Here is a 15,982-nt window from a genome sequence, read left to right as displayed (position 1 = left end):
CATACTCCCGGGGTACACTGACGCTCTGATTCATTACCTCAGTAAATACCAAGAAAGGCAGAGAGTTGCCTCCAGAACCAGAGGTGATGTTCAATTCACCCCAGTTCAGTGCCCTGCTCCCCGCACTACCACCCCAGCAGAAAGGCAACGTGAATATCTGTTCTTCAAACCAAATTTTAATTGTAGCTCTGTATTTTTCTATCACAGCTTAGGAAAGTAGGTATCTTAAAGTGCAGTTCATCCTTGCCTTTGAGAGAGGTGTGGGCAGTTACAGGGTGCTTTTTTAAGTCATCCATAAACACTGACATCAGGATTCCTAAGAGCCATACTTGCATCCTAAGGGCTGTAATGATGCCTACATCAGATTCAGAGGTTGAAATCCACGTTTCAAGCTTATTTTTCTGAACACAATTTTACACATTCCTACCCCCAAACTGATCTAGATCATATTTACTTAATGTAGTTCTCATTATTTCTAAATATTTTATCTTTCTTATTTCAAAAATAAATCAGAGGAAGAGGGCAATGCTGTCTATGGTATTTGTTGCTAGAACTCATTTCAAAAATGCCTTTGTAGCTCTTCTTTATTGTGCTCACAACAACCCAAACAGCTTTAAATAATGGCAGCTTGAAATCTTCACCTTTGTGGAAAATGGCAGGGTATCACCTTGGAAATAGTGGCTAAAAACTTTATCTGTTTTTCTGGCTGATAGCTTGGCTGGTTGAACAATGTGTCAGAATAATCTTCCTGTGGAGTCTGCAACTTTTCTCACACAGATTTTCATATTTCAAGATCCTTTTCCTATAGCTGCGGTGCTATTTGCAATGGTTATCAGCTGTGCTACCACATAGATGCAGGAGCCATTTCTAGGGAAAATACGCAAGAAAATGACACAGAAAAACAGAGGCTACAAAATGCAACATTTACAGCTATGTGTGAATGAAATTAAGTGAGTCTGACATAGCTGGCTGTGAATGGATACACAGCTTCTGTTAATAAATCATCATGGCCTTTATTCCTTGCTTTTTTTGCTTTTTTTTCTTCTGGGTGGTTGTTGGGGTTTTTTTGGAGAAATTCAGATTGCTTTTCATGAAAATACTTCTGAAAGCCTGTAGCTTATTTCAGATGACTTTCTCAGATGAATTGTAGCATGTATTCCCTATTATAGTTTTACTGAGATGTTATAAATCAGAAATTGATGGTCAGTACTACCGACAAAAAGACAAACTCTTTTAAGTTACCACAGAGAGCAAGGAAGATAGATGACACCTAAAAATAAAAATGGTCCATCATTTGCATCTTAAGCAAGAATATTTTTTTTTTAGAAAATCAGTGCATTTTAAAAATAACTTATCCCTTTATTCTTCTATAAAATCTGTTCTAGAAATACTTGTAAATATATATCCTGTGCAAACGGCAAATCATTTTGGAGCTAAACTGTTCTTAATCAACAACAGAACAGCAAGAATACAGAGCCATCACTTGTTTTAATACAAATATCACACCAATTTGCCTTCCACCTTCAAAAAATGCTATCATTAGCCTGATCAAAAAAAATTACAAATTGCTACCATTTCTTCTTTTATATTTTAAGGCATTCATTTTGAGATTTGAAGTTACGGTTCTGTGATATTGAAGAAGACTGAAAATATCTAATCCTTCCCTTTAAGAAAAATTCTATAGCACTTACTTTCTCTTAAATCACTATAATTTGTTCAAGTTACTTTGCTGCATATTAAAAAGAACACACTGTATTTTTTAAAGTTTTATATTTATAATGTAGGAGCTGCGATTGATACATCTCTCTATGAATAATGAAGATTTTAGATTCATAAAATCTGTGAAACATTAGAAGGAAACTACATAAATCCTTACTAACCCACAACAAAACAGAAGTAGCATTTATTTCACTTCGATTTTCAATACAACAATTTTAAAAGACTGAATAATACTTTTTTCCCCCTTCCTAGCTAACTAGTATAACAGATCCATTATGCGTATGAATGAAAGCATCTGCTAAAATATAAAAAAGGATTCTTTATATAAATTGAACTTTTTGTACTTCTAGTTTAACTGTTTTTTTACCAGAAGTTTTTTAACTTCCAGGCTGACAGTTCAGCAACAAATCCGTGGCAGTAGGCTGAAGATGGAATCTTCCTGAGCTGATGAGTCTATCACGGTTTTTAAAAAGCAAACACCTGACCACTCATACTGTAATAGAAAGATGGGCCCTCAGGTACTGATCAGTGATTTAAAATCAGGATAAGGCCAACTCTCAAGGAAAAATGTAGTGTGAAGTAGCATTTTTATTAAAAAAAATTAAAAAAAAGATTTTTTTTAAAAGCATTGTCCCCTGGAACCTCCAGTCATTTTTGCCAGCTGGCAGCTTCTGAGAATGATTTCTCTGTTAGTTTCACACACCGTCATTTTGACAAGTATTTCAATAATGTGCTCAAATTATTGTTAATGTAGCAGAATAGGAATGAAAACATTCAATGCTATTCATTCAACAGGCGGAAAGTAATCCAAAAGAATATTTATCACTATATAAACAAGTACTGTCATTTCACTGCATATGGATCTCTATTAACTGCAATTTTTATCAGTTAAGAACAAAGCAACACACAGACTTCCGTCACAAATTTGAAATGCTAGCAATACTGGTAGTATTTTTATCTTGAAATCTTGTATAGGTGGAGTCTAGAAGTTCACCTGACTGAAATTAACAAAATTAGGAAACCAACCAACCAACTAAACTAAAGGGCTCCTTTAGAATGGTTTATCTGTTTTAATAGAAAAGTAAACCCTCACGATAAGCAAAGGGAACTGAGAACAAAAACTCCATCACTTACACAAATTTAATACTCAGTATGGTGTTGGCAGTGGTGATTAGGACAGCAAACCCTGAAATGATGGCTCTGCTTGAAAACTGTGCAAACTCATAGAGACCTGAAGTGGATTATTGTGTTAGTTTGCAGTAATGCAGTGACTGCAGCAATTGTGCATGGACTGGCAGTTGGAGGCAATAGCATTCACCTGTGTAAACAACCACAACAATGAATTTCATCCCTCCTGGACTCTACCTTTCTGTCAAGATTTAAGCAAAGAACTGTAAAGGAGCATAAGCAACCTTGCTAGATTTTCTGAAATCCTTCCAGAAGTGCTACCACTGAATATATGAAGGTTTGTGTATTCCATTTACCGCACTTCACACCACAGAAAAGATTACAGATATTTCTTTTTACCCACTCCTTCCCCTTTCCAAATATAAGTGGGAAATTAATTGCTAAGATTTAACACAATTACGTTGTAGAATGTCGTGATAGTAATAGTACATTAGGCAGTACTTGTCAATATCATTACTTATGAGTCCACAAATATAGTGTTTGTATGTGCATGTATGTGTTCTTTTTGTTTTTAATAACGGCATCCACTAAGTCAAAATACAGTCTTTGCTGAAATTGTAAGGGACTTTATTTGAACTACAGGATATTGTGCTAATATTGGTAGTGCTGTTATTTTATTAAAGTCCTAAACAAAGGTTCTGCCCCAGGGCTTGAGGGCAGTCACTGAAACTCTGTGGAATATGTCTGCCTTAGCTGATCAAGTGCACTTCACGCAAAACGTTTCCAGAAATCTTTAATTTTGTTATGGCTACAGGCAACAGTTATAATTGGGCCACCTGAGAATATAATTCATTCAACTATTAGCAGGAAAAAAATCAAACAAAGTGCACTTTTTATGAGACACTGACTTGAGGAAGCAAACTACAGCTTAGAAAACAGAAAGTGTGTATGAAAATGTGGTTCTTAATAACTCTAAGTGTGTATATTTGGGATTTTATTGTTAAAACATTAGAGAAATTGGAACATTAAATGTGTCCAAAATCCACGATTATGGATAGACACAATGTATAGAGTTGTCTACTACATACAAATTTGTCTTCAGTGTAATGCTGCTTTATATACAGACACAAATGCACACAAATTTCAGTACCCCTAATGCTGCAATACCACTCCATAAGCAAAAATTTCAGTAACATGATAAAAAAGCCCTTTTGGAACAAATAAATTTGCATTTCTCTTGTGTAAAGTCCATTTTTTGATCCTTTATATGCAGAAATGTAGTGATAATACTTGCGCCGTGTGGACCTTTATTATCAAACATGATCTGTATGGCAGCCCTCAAACTATTTTGGTTACTTCTCACCTACTAACAGTTACCTAAAATTATTTACAAGTACTATATCTCCAAAATTAACCTAGCAGTTCTCTATATTTTTCTACACAGATACTGCAGACTAACAATGTTACAACTTGTTATGTTTTTTCTTATTAATGGCTGGCCTATGAAGTGATATAACTAGATACCTGTATTGTCCTCAGAGCCTATGATGTCAGTGCTCTCCCAAATCAGCTAGTCACATGCCTATTCCAAGGACTAGGTTAGATTCTATGCAAAAATTCTTTCAGCAGTCCATCCCTCTATGGTGTTATGAACCACTGAGGAGCATAGGCACGTTTGCTCTAATCCAGTTTTGCAAGTCTGGTTTTTTTGCTTATAAGCCTGGGTTTGGGGGACTTTTTTTTTTTTTTAAATTATATGGCTGCTTCTTGATTTCTGTTATTAAACTGGAATGGAGATAACTTATTCTTTTCAATTATCAAGTGAATTGGATGTTACCCTGAAGCTTTTGCTTGCACAGGAAACCCTTTAAATTAACAGTGACTACTTCTTCACTGTGTAGAGCAGCATCGAATTTGCAGTCCAGATGGTGACTCTACTATCCCTTTTCAGTATTGCTGTAAATGTTGCAACACAGACATTCTCGGGACCTTTTAGTGGCTTTAGAATCAGAACTGTGTTCTAGGACTGCCCTTGGTACACCTACAGGAGGAATTTTTTAGATCAGTAGGCAGTCTTACAGATCCTCTTAGAAGTATAGTAGAGGAGTTGTCTTAGTTAAAACCAACACTTTTTAAAGCCCCTTTATGTGCCACTTGATATTCCAGTCCAAGAGAGTATCTTCTGGACATGATATCAACTAAAGGCAAGTTAACTAAAAGTAAGTAGGAAAGTCCTGTTTAGGAAGGGTCCTTAAACCTGTTTCTGTTCCTTATTTGTGAATGAAGCTATCGATCTCATTAAAGAGAAATCTCTAGTTCAGCCGGTGGTTTCACTTGTAAGCCGTAACTTATCAAAATGCGACTCCCTTGAATTTAGTAAGATCTGTCCTAGGAAGATAAAGTAAAGAAAAATAGATTGTAACCGTTTGGAATGATTTGATTTCTTTAGATAATTTCCTGATTTTAGAATCTAGAAATGAAAGAAAATGGTGCTGAAATTATCACTAGAACTCTGTCAAACTATATGGCGCATTTAAAACAAAACCTAAAAACTATCTAGTAACTATTTAAGTTTAGAGTTTGAATTTTCCATGAGTGAGAACTTGTGGAAGATGGCATAAAAGAAATTGCTCATGGTGGTCTGTGGCAGACACAAGTGATGTACCAAATCAGCAAATACTGGCAGTCAGACCAGATAAGTCCAGCATACCAAATCAAAAATCTGAGTGAATATTTTTCTGTGAGTAGCTTATTTATTGAAAACTGTATGTTCAGTTTATCCTGAACCTGAAAAATCAGCTCATAAACGCCATTTAGTTTATTCTGGGTAAAACATTTACAGACTGGAGGGGGTTTGCAAGCTTTCTATTGTAGGTAGGTCATTTTACCTAAAGGAGAGAAAGAGTTTTGAACACTGTTTTCCCATTTTTCTTAGTATTTCACCCATATTATGTGTATACCTGATAGAGTGAGATTGAAGTCCTGCAAAGAACTCCCAAAACCATTTTGTGAATATTCTTCCATTTCACATGGACTAGATGGGTGTTCGTGTTCTTCTTTCCCAGATGTATTCTTAATTATCACATGAGGAAGTAGTATTTTTCTCTAGTGCAGATAATATTTAGATACTCCCTGAACAACCACACTATCATCAGAAGAAGAAATTAAGGAGGTCCCACATCAGATAACATTTGTCACGAAGTCAAGTATATTCTTCTAGGAAATAGATGGTGTATGTTCAGTCTTTAAGCAAAAAGCATTCAGAATTCTAGGTAACTGCTCTAATTGAGTTAAAAGGAGTTGATATTACTTGGACCTGTCTGTTTCTGTAGCCCATCTTCTCCTTTGTTTTTTTTTAATCTATTCTTTGGCCTGGAATAGATTTTTATTTTGGCAAGAAAAAATAAGTTTTAAACCAATCTTTGTTGTTTTCTTTTTTCTGTTTGATGACCAGGATTCACACAAACCAATTACTTTGACTCTTAATGATAAAGACTGCATTCTTTCATTATGTGTTAAAACCTAATTGAAGGGCTATTCAAATTCAAATGAATGATTATGTATTAGATAATCTAACTAGTTTATCTTCAGACAGTAGTCTTCCTTCTGACAACTGAAAAGATGAAGATTAATGAAAGTTCTGTGGAAGAAAAATACAACATTTTAAAGTGTATTAAGAAGTGAATATTTTTAGTTTTCATTCATTGAACAAGACTGTTCAAGCTCAGAAGGGGAAAATGCCTCTGTTTGTGTAATGAATTTGTTTTGGGAATGGCATGCAGTACTTTTTATAACCAGCCAGACTGCATCTTAACAAAGAGAAGCTCGTGTTCTAACGGTTAGGTGTAAGACTTCTTTTCATCTTAATCCTACTATTAGGGTAACTGATAACAAGTATAGGAAGGGAGTTGACTTAGGTATTACTTAACTCATTCATTAACAAAGAACAAAATTTTGATTTCTCTGTTTTCCTACCTTTTAGGTAGTGCAGTTTTAGTCCAGTGCTGCAAAAACTTTAAAATACTAAAATTTTTACACTGTTGCAGTGTTTGACCTGACTTTTCTCATGATGAAGGAAAAGCTTTTAACATCATCTGATAGGAAATCATTTGTGGCTTAATTTTACACACTTGTTTCTCATCCTGGGATCCATGTAGGTTGTCCCACTGTGTATTCTTACATTGAATTCATATTGTCCAGCATAATTTTTACCTATTTGCTGTTACTTTCTTAGTGTTAACAATATTTACACTTAACTAAAAATTGCATATATTTCATCATTTCTCATGAAGCTTGGTAGGATAATTCTTTCCTCTTTCATGACAGTAAACATTTTTTAAACTGAAAGTAATTTCTTTCTGTAACTGTTATGGTTCCAAATGTGTATATAGGATTTGTCATTACTTTGCTGTTTAATACCACTCAGATTATTGTCTGAGATCAAACTAATAATTTAAAATGTTCATTTTAAAATTTATTAACATTAAAATTTAGCACTCCAGCAAAAATGCAGAAAACCTTCTACTAATCAGGTTTTGTTCATAAAATAGCAAATTTTGTCAGTGTCACTTCTGCATGGTCATGTTTATTTTGTAACGGTATATGGCACTCAATACCAGAAGTTTCTTTCTCCTGTTTAGTAAAGTAGTAATAGCAATTAGTAACAATTGTATTAATCCAGTAATAATTGTATCAGAAAACTGGGGACAAATGGCTAGTTCTGAATGGTCTGCCATAGATTTCTTCATAGTTTTTAAGGCTAAAAGATTTCATTGTAACATCATCTGCCTTCCTGAGTGTCATGCACTGCTATTTCATATCTAGCTAGACTGTAGCCTCTGTAAATGTGTTCAGTCCTGAATCAGACACCAGAACATGGAGATCATTACATGGCTTCCTGTGTCTGAACATCATCTTTGTAACAAATTTGACTTACTTGTTTCCTGTGACAGAAAATCTGCTTATGATACTGGCTCTAAAGCTATAATATCCATGCTATTCTAACAAATAAAGCCCAACAGGTGTGTGTCAAATCATAATAACTGCTATCTACTAGTAATATTTGCAGATATCTAGTAGATAAACAACATCTCTTCTTTAAGTTTCCCATTAAGAAGGGCAGAGTGAGAAGCTGTCTGTGGTAAGCATCTTCGTTGTGGCTGAGTTAACCATTAAGGGAAATTTCTGGTAGTATGATAGATTGTGCCATGGCTCTCTGCACCACAAATCTAAAGAAAAGAGGCTGTTGACTATTTTTGAATAGGCAAAATCTAGCAAATACTGCTACGTTTGGGGATTCTTGCCTTCCAAGTAATATTTCTATGAAGTGTTGCTGTCAGTTTTAAAGTATGTATTCAGCTATAAATATCAGATATTTTGGAGGACTTGTGCTATCTCTGATTTCATTTTTGATTTATTAAAAGTCACTTCTTGTTTTTCAGCACTGGAAGATGTTACTGTAACATAGCAATTTGCCAAAAGTGTAGTTTGTGCTGTGAAGGGAAGTTAAACCAGTTTTCTATCCAAGTCAGTTTCAGCTAGATGAAACTTCCAATGAAGATTGAATGTTTCTATTATCAAAGCAGAAGAACTGGATATTAAATCTTTCATTTATCCTTGTCATTGGGTGCAATCACTGTTCAGAAGGATGTGCTCCTTGTTATCTTTTAAGGACAAAAATATTATTAGATACTGTGGTCACTATGCTTTAGAATATTGTTCCCAAGATGGGTTTTTGTAATGGTAGTAAACGTTTTAGTCTCGTTTTTTACTTTTAGCCTTGACGGTGGAACACCATGGGGAAAAGCATATCAGTCATACATCCTACTGATCTAGGTGGTTCAGTATTTAAATGTAGTATTGATGCATTTTAAAATGCCCGAGTGTTCAGCAAAGATTTCAGAGAGAGCTACCTAGAAGTTGTGGTTCTTAGGTTAATCTTTTATTTATCTAAAGGCTAAAGAAAGCTGTCTACTTCTGTGATATGAACTGCAGTCATCTTAAAAATAATTGACAAATTAATCCCCTCACAGCACTGCAATTGTAAAGATGTTGGGTTTAGCTAGGCTTGTCTGATTGCCTGGTCTAATCAAGAATAAAGGTGCTACCTTTGATGTCTAAGATTTAGAAGGGACATCCCAAACCCAGCAAGCATCTATGTTTTAATTATTGATCCCACCACTTCTTCCCACAAAACCTTTTGAGCAGTATTAGCCTCACAGCAAAAGGCTAAAATAAAAACTTCTACCAGCAATGTACACGAAAATATGCAGGGCTTCTGACCTTTGGAAAAGTTGACCTATATTGGCAATTGGTAAACTAATAAATTGATTTACCTGCAATATGGAATAGTTTGCGCTCCTTTCCCCACGTTTAGTTATCTCTTATTTTTCGTTGCAACCACCTTGAGAGCTGGTGTACAGTGCAAGTGCATTTTGATAAGGTTAATTATAGAGTTACTACATAGTATGGGTAAAAATACCATAACTGTGCCATAAATTAATTAATGGATGTAATCAACTTTCATTTTCCGAAGCCAAGAAAGTCTTACATTTCAGACCTATGTCTGCTTGAGTGAGTTTGAATAAATATGCTTCTATTTCAAGATCTGTTACTCTGGGCAGCACTTCATTAGACAGGATGGCTTTTCTTTGAATAATCGGGTTTGGAGCTCTGTGAGTGGCCAGCATAGTCAAGCATGGCATGAAAATAGTTTAATAGGTTGTTAAATGTTGCTGCAGTTTTCTAAACAAAGCTGTTTGCAAATGGAGACTGTCTTTCATATTTGTTTTCAATCACAAATAACCAAACAGGACTTAGTAGAGTAAAATCAAGGTGTGGTGTGTTTTGGTTTGTTTTTTTTTTTTTCTCTAACAGATCTTTACATTCGGTATATTTGTTTTTTGTTAAGTGCACCCAAACCTATAGTATCAGCAAATGGCCCAATCCTGCAAGTCCTCCCAGGAGTTCAAGGTTCGATCATTCAATTAGCTTGCATAACGTTGCCCTTTTTATTCATGTTTTGCACATCACAGATTCTTTTCTTCAATTGCAGGTGAATGAAGCCACAGTGGAGCAGCTAGTGCAGCAGTATCCACATATAACCTTCAGTACCGTACTACAGGATTGCAAGAGGACATTGGAACGGGCTTACCAAATGGGCTGGACACCCAATATGTCTACTGCCTCTTAACCTCCTATACCTACATGACAGTTCCACTCTGCTGCATTCAGTAGATCTAATGGGGATTGCAGAGGGTTCACAACCTTTCATATGATGCAATATAATTGTGAGTTTACAGAGATTACAGTAAAATGGCAAAAGCTGTACACTGACTTTAAGTACTGTACAACTAAATACCAATATTAAAGCAAAACTTTAGAAATGCATTATGGTTTTGTTTGCATAAAAGATATAAAAGCCTCTGGCAGATTTCTTGAAGTGGTTTCTTACTAGTTCTCTGGATAGTTTGAGTTATAGAAGATGTTAAGCTTGTTTTCCTCTGTTTACATTACTTCATCTTGGTATGTGTATTTGCTTTGATTTGTAAATGGTAACTCAGTGCTAGCACTCATGCAGTTCATCAGACAGGCTTGAAACTGGGAGCTGAACTTGATGCTTATTATTTACTGAAGCTACCCCAGGAGATTTAAGATGCACAGTAATAAGAAAATGTACAAAGAATTGTGATTTTCTTATAAACATTTTGATAATTATACAAATCATTCTTCTAAACAGAAGTCTTAGTAAATGGTGGTAATGACAGAATGGATATTTACTGCACAATCTTACTTCCTTTCTGTCTATCACTTCACCAAATTGATATCTTCTTTCATTTTGTTTTGTTTAAAATAGGAGATGCTGTAGAGATTTCCAAATCTTTCCATCTTGTAATTTTTGTAGTGAGTTGAGTGCTTAACACTGATAACCAGTTCCCACTTTATAAAGTCAAACAGTAATTGAATACACCATCAAAAATAAGTTAACCGACAATGTTTAAATACCTGAGTGAAAAAAATTTTTTTCTTTTTTTTTCTTTTTTTTTTAGTGAACTTGTCTGCTCTGACTATGCTGTTATATTGTTCAGTTGGGAAATTCAGATGAATGGGTGTAAGCCAATAACAGGATTCCTCTCATTTCCTGTGTGGTTGTACTTTTACAGCAGATCTTACAATTCAGAGAGCAGTTACCTCGAGAAGGCCATCTAAACATGAGTCCCATTGTGGGTATCACTTTGTAGGATCAGATGCTTCGTAATGCAGTGTATGCAAGAAAGTACTCAGAATAAATACATAAAACAATTAATTTTCTGTGTGTCACATTGCATTTTAAGGAGTTAAATTTGACCAGGGGATACTGACAGTACAGACATTGTGGCTTCAATTTGAAGTTGCACTAACCTTTAGAGTATTACCATTTGGTTAAGAATGTTTTCAGGTGTGTAACACTGGATATTTGTTTTTAAAAGGTTACAGCATTTTTATCCAAGGTATGAAATACATAAGCTTCAGCTTGAGAGTTGCCATTATTGTCAAAATGTTTTGCTAATCCAAAAAATCTAATGCAGCATAACCTAGAAGCTTATTTAGTATGACTGTATAACTCTCTGTAAAACTGTTTGTTGATTTCCATAGCATAATTTTTTACAACAGAAACATCAGTTCACAGTTATTCCAGTGAGGTTGTTGAATGTTTTCTTATTAGACTTTAAAAATGGGGATGAAATAACTTCTCTGGAAAAAATATATGGTAAAGTTTTTAGCTTAAGTAAGTGGTACTTACGTGTGAACATGTGTAATGCTAGGCTTTTTATTTACTCATATTTACTATATTTTATTTACTCATATATTACTATATTCTGAAAATATTTACTATATTTTCAGAATAAAGCCAGTTGATTATATTGCAGATATAGTACAGAATCTTAGTCATTTCTCATTTAATGTCTTTCTATGAGTGCATTAAAACTATTCACACAATTTGTAAGTTTCTATTTTTTCGTGAAACCTTTGATCTTGCAATAGGTTTAAATAAAAGAAAAAAGAAATACATGGTGTCTTCTGTTTATCTGTGCTGCTAACTGTACTTAGACTATGCTAATAGAAAGGCTGAAATCTCCATCCGTGACTGTGCAGAACTCATCTGGACATGGTCCTGACAAACTCATCCAATAGGGCCCCATTGTGAGCGACAGAGTTTGACTAGATAACCTCCAGAGGGCTTTTTCAAGCGGGAATACTCTGCTTCTCTAAGGGTTTTTTTTTGTATATTACAGATCTAGTTGATCATCTCTTTTCACTTTTGCTATTAAGTCACTTCCAGTAGTCTTGCCTTCTACTGGCTATTCATCTCTCTCTTATTTTTCTGAGCATACTAATCTTTATAGATCTCAGTGTGGCTAATTCATTTCCGTAGATCTTGTCATTTATGTAATTTGGAAGTTTATGTGGTATAGGACAGAAATATGTTCTTCTAACTGCAGTGTCACAGGTAGCTCTTTAATTTCCTTATGATAAATCAATGTTTCCTAAGTAGTTTTATAGGAATAAATAACAATGTTGTGCACACTTTAATTTTTGAAATGTCATTTAGGGGAAGTATCATTTAGGGGAAAAAGAAAAGCTATTGCCTCATAAAAAGAGGGTTTTTTTCTTTCCCTGTTTTCTCTTCCTCAGAACTTACAGTGGATTCAAAAGCTCACAGGCAGCTTACTTGCTGGATTTCCTAGTTCCAGCAGGCCTCCTTTACTGACAAAATGTCTTTGTTCCTTCAAGATATTTGTGGGAACCTGCCATTAAGGTTGGTAGCCTGTGGCTTAGCATTTGTCATATCAGAGACCTTTCTAGGCCAGAGAAGTTGGGTTTGTTCAACCTGCAGAAGAGGTGGCTAAGGCAAGTTCTAAGTGCTTTCTTAACTAAACAATGGGTGATTGTGGAAAAAAGACAGATAACATCTACTTTCAGTCATTCGCTCTTCTAAATACAGGTATAAGTCCAGAGTTCACTTTGGTGGTTGCTCTACCCATCTATCACCACTAAAAGGCAGCGTGGAGGTGGGTGTCCTCGGGGGAAATGTCTACCATGGTGTTTCACATGCAGATCCAAATTCACTCTGCTCAGGCTCCCAGATTAGTGGGAAGTTCAGTGAATTGCCAAATCCAAGTTGGCCTATTCCTCATCTCAGCAAGCACTCTGTGTAGTACCAGGCAGCTTCTAGTCATCTCTGAGCAGGGACAAAGTGAACTTCTCTGAAAAATATCATAGATAAAGATAAACTGATCCCAGCGTGGCCACAGGTGGCTACTGGGAGTGACTTTTCAGCATTTGCAAAATGGTTGCCCAGAGGTCTTCTGTGCTACTGCTACAGCATTTGACTCAACTTTCAAAACTCAGCCATGGCCACAGAACCCCCTGGCTTCACTCACAGGAAACATTTCTTCCCTTGCAGGTACTATGAAAGAGCTTGAGCCATGCTTGACAGTTTCTTAGAACTATTAAACTTAGCAAGCTCTCTACATGTGTGTTCAGTATTTGGTAAAACAAGCTGTAATCCCTTTTCAATGAGAAAACAGCCCTAGTAAGAATAATTAACCAACAGATAATTTTTTTTCAGTCTCTCAGCTGGCTTCCATGTGAGCTCACTGATGTCCACCCAGATTCTTAAGAAATAGATATGGCCTTGCTGTTGCTTAATGAACTATGGCATTGACAGGAACAAAATCGAGAAAGGCAGCAGGTCACATACACAATGGTTACATGAAAACAGAGGCACAAAGCTCTTTAGGAGGCTGACAGGGCCTTCTTCAGGTGATGTGACCATGAACAAGAAAAGGAAAAGGACTCTTACATCTTATAAATGAGAGGAGAGGAGGGGAGAGGGAGAGGGAGGGGAGGGGGAGATGGAGAGGGAGAGGGGAGTATTTCAGTTGGAAGGGGCATACAAAAACCACCCAGTCTAACTGGCTGACCTCTTCAGGGCTGCCCAAAAGTTAAATCATGTTACTCAGGGTATTGTCCAAACGCCTCTCAAACACTGACAGGCATGGGGGGCATCCACCACCTCTCCAGGAAGCCAGGTCCAGAGCTCGACAACCCTCTCAGTAAAGAAATTCTTCCTAATAAAAGAACGCATTGCACAGTAACAATTGTAAAAGCATATGTAAAAAGGCTATGATGATGTCTGATCTTGTAAATGTTTAGATTTATATTTTAAATTAGGTGAGAGCTTATGCTGCTTATTTATGAAACTCCATATTAACAGAGTGACTTTAAAGCAGATCTATTTAAAGAGTCCTCTAAAATAAAATTATTTAAAGTGATGTTATTTTTTCACCCTGTAGTTGTTTTTCTCCCAGCCTTCTCCATGACTGACCTGCTATGTTGGCAGAATAGGTGACTGAGATTTTATTTGAAGTTCTCGTAGATTTAGAAGTGGAGTTACCAAATGGTTTTCCAAACCACAGACACCCCAGGAGATGCTCCAGGCTCGAGCATGTGATCTCCTGTATATTGTCACAACTTAAAAACCGAATAATGCTTTGTGAGAGTAGTTGTCTTTTGCCAATATCAATAGGGTGAGTACTTGGTGAATATTTGTGAGTTTTTATTTTGGTTATTTGGGTTCAGGTTTGGGGTTTTTTCTGAAAACCTTATAAAAGATACTTACTGACTGCAAAGTTTTCTTCTCCCTTCATTCTTCTTACCCTGCCTTTTTTTTTCACTTGTAATTTCTTTGTCTTTTCCCCCATTGTTATCATGTAGGGAAATGCAGAATAATCATATCATGGCTGTCTTACATAAAAATGTTGAGTTGATGAATTTATGTGGCAGTTCCCATATATGATATTGTTATGTAGGATTATGATAAATGTAGACATTTGCAAACTTGTACTTCTTTTTTTTCTTCTATTTCTCTGGTTACAGAAGTCTGCTGATCCTTAAAACTACAATTGAGTCACCTGATCAAAAAAAGTAGCATTAGCTGCTGGATTACCATATACCTCTTGGTAACCTAATTTTTTGTACAAAAGTATATCTGAAATTATCTTTTATCAGTATTGTACTTGATCTTGAGACTACAGAATATGATACAAGTTGTTTAAAAAGGGGGCTTTCTGGTTTTGAAAGGTTTTTTTTATAAGGGTGGAAGGTTCAAGTACTATTTTTCTCTGTTTTTCAGTTGTATAGACATTGATCACAAGACATTTATTTTTCATTGAGAAATATGTGAAAACTCTGCATTTAATTGGTTTGAGATTGGAGGAGAGGAATTGGAACAAGCTTGTGTTTGCCCAAATCCTGAATCAAGTTTGCAAGCTGATAAAACAGGCCTGCTTTCAGGTCAGGAACAGAACCTGTATTGGTTGGATTGTGTGGTGTTTTCATGGTTTTGCTTGATAAACAGTTCCACCCATTAAATTGTCTGTAGTTCTGCTGAGGAAGAGAAATAGTCATTTAACTGCAAAAGTCTTATCAAAATCAAGCTAAGGACTTACTAGTAAATATTTGCTAAAGTTCCCAAATCCCAGTAATCTATTCTTCAACTGCTCTTGAGCTACTATATAATTTTTTATCTGCTTCTAGTCAGTCTCAGCCTGGGAAGTAGCATTGAGCTGACAAGTAGGTATATGCAGAGCTAAAAATTGAGATTTACAGACAGATGCTTATTGATCAGACAGCTGCACAGAAATTTCCTTTCTGTTCATTCTGGTTATCTTGTTTTTTTGAGAAAGAGACACAAATGCAGAAACATTTAATGGTGGACATCAAGTCCAAAGCAAATTCCATGTCATAAAGATTAAAAAATCAGATTTTTTTAAAAGATACCTATTTTGTATATCTCGTGCTTGCAGGGCTCAATTCAAGCAAGAATAAAATAAAATACTGTTTGATAACTCCAGATCGGGATTATTAGGTAATTACAAGAATTTCAGAAATTTAATTTCTGAGTTGTTTACAGCCAAGAAATTTTGGCCAAACTGACTGCCTCCACTAAATATCTTCAACTAAACTACAGGCATCAGTAACCTCAGGGTAAGAGATTTACACTGATGTCAAATATCCATACTTCTAGCAAATTAAATTATTCATTTGCTGTTGTGTCTCTGTGATGTTCTTTCTTTATACTCTTGGGAAT

The 15,982-nt window shown here is 35.5% G+C and overlaps 1 protein-coding gene and 1 long non-coding RNA gene across 3 annotated transcripts in view; one reads left to right on the top strand and one right to left on the bottom strand.

Annotated features, from left to right (window-relative positions):
* The window catches only part of FBXL17 (F-box and leucine rich repeat protein 17), a 281,585-nt gene extending 269,689 nt beyond the window's left edge, over positions 1–11,896 (top strand). For both annotated transcript variants that reach the window (XM_055698556.1, XM_055698555.1), the window contains one exon: positions 9,902–11,896. In XM_055698556.1, the coding sequence (XP_055554531.1) occupies positions 9,902–10,039 (138 nt within the window). In that variant the 3' untranslated portion in view covers positions 10,040–11,896. The remainder of the gene's footprint in view (positions 1–9,901) is intronic.
* The window catches only part of LOC129734687 (uncharacterized), a 93,023-nt gene that overhangs the window by 14,459 nt on the left and 62,582 nt on the right, over positions 1–15,982 (bottom strand). The window lies entirely within an intron of this gene.

The sequence above is a fragment of the Falco cherrug genome, chromosome Z (assembly GCF_023634085.1).
Source record: "Falco cherrug isolate bFalChe1 chromosome Z, bFalChe1.pri, whole genome shotgun sequence".
In the NCBI taxonomy this organism is placed as follows: domain Eukaryota; kingdom Metazoa; phylum Chordata; class Aves; order Falconiformes; family Falconidae; genus Falco; species Falco cherrug.
The sequence above is the reverse complement of the archived record's forward strand: the minus strand, read 5'-3'. Positions and strand labels throughout refer to the sequence as shown.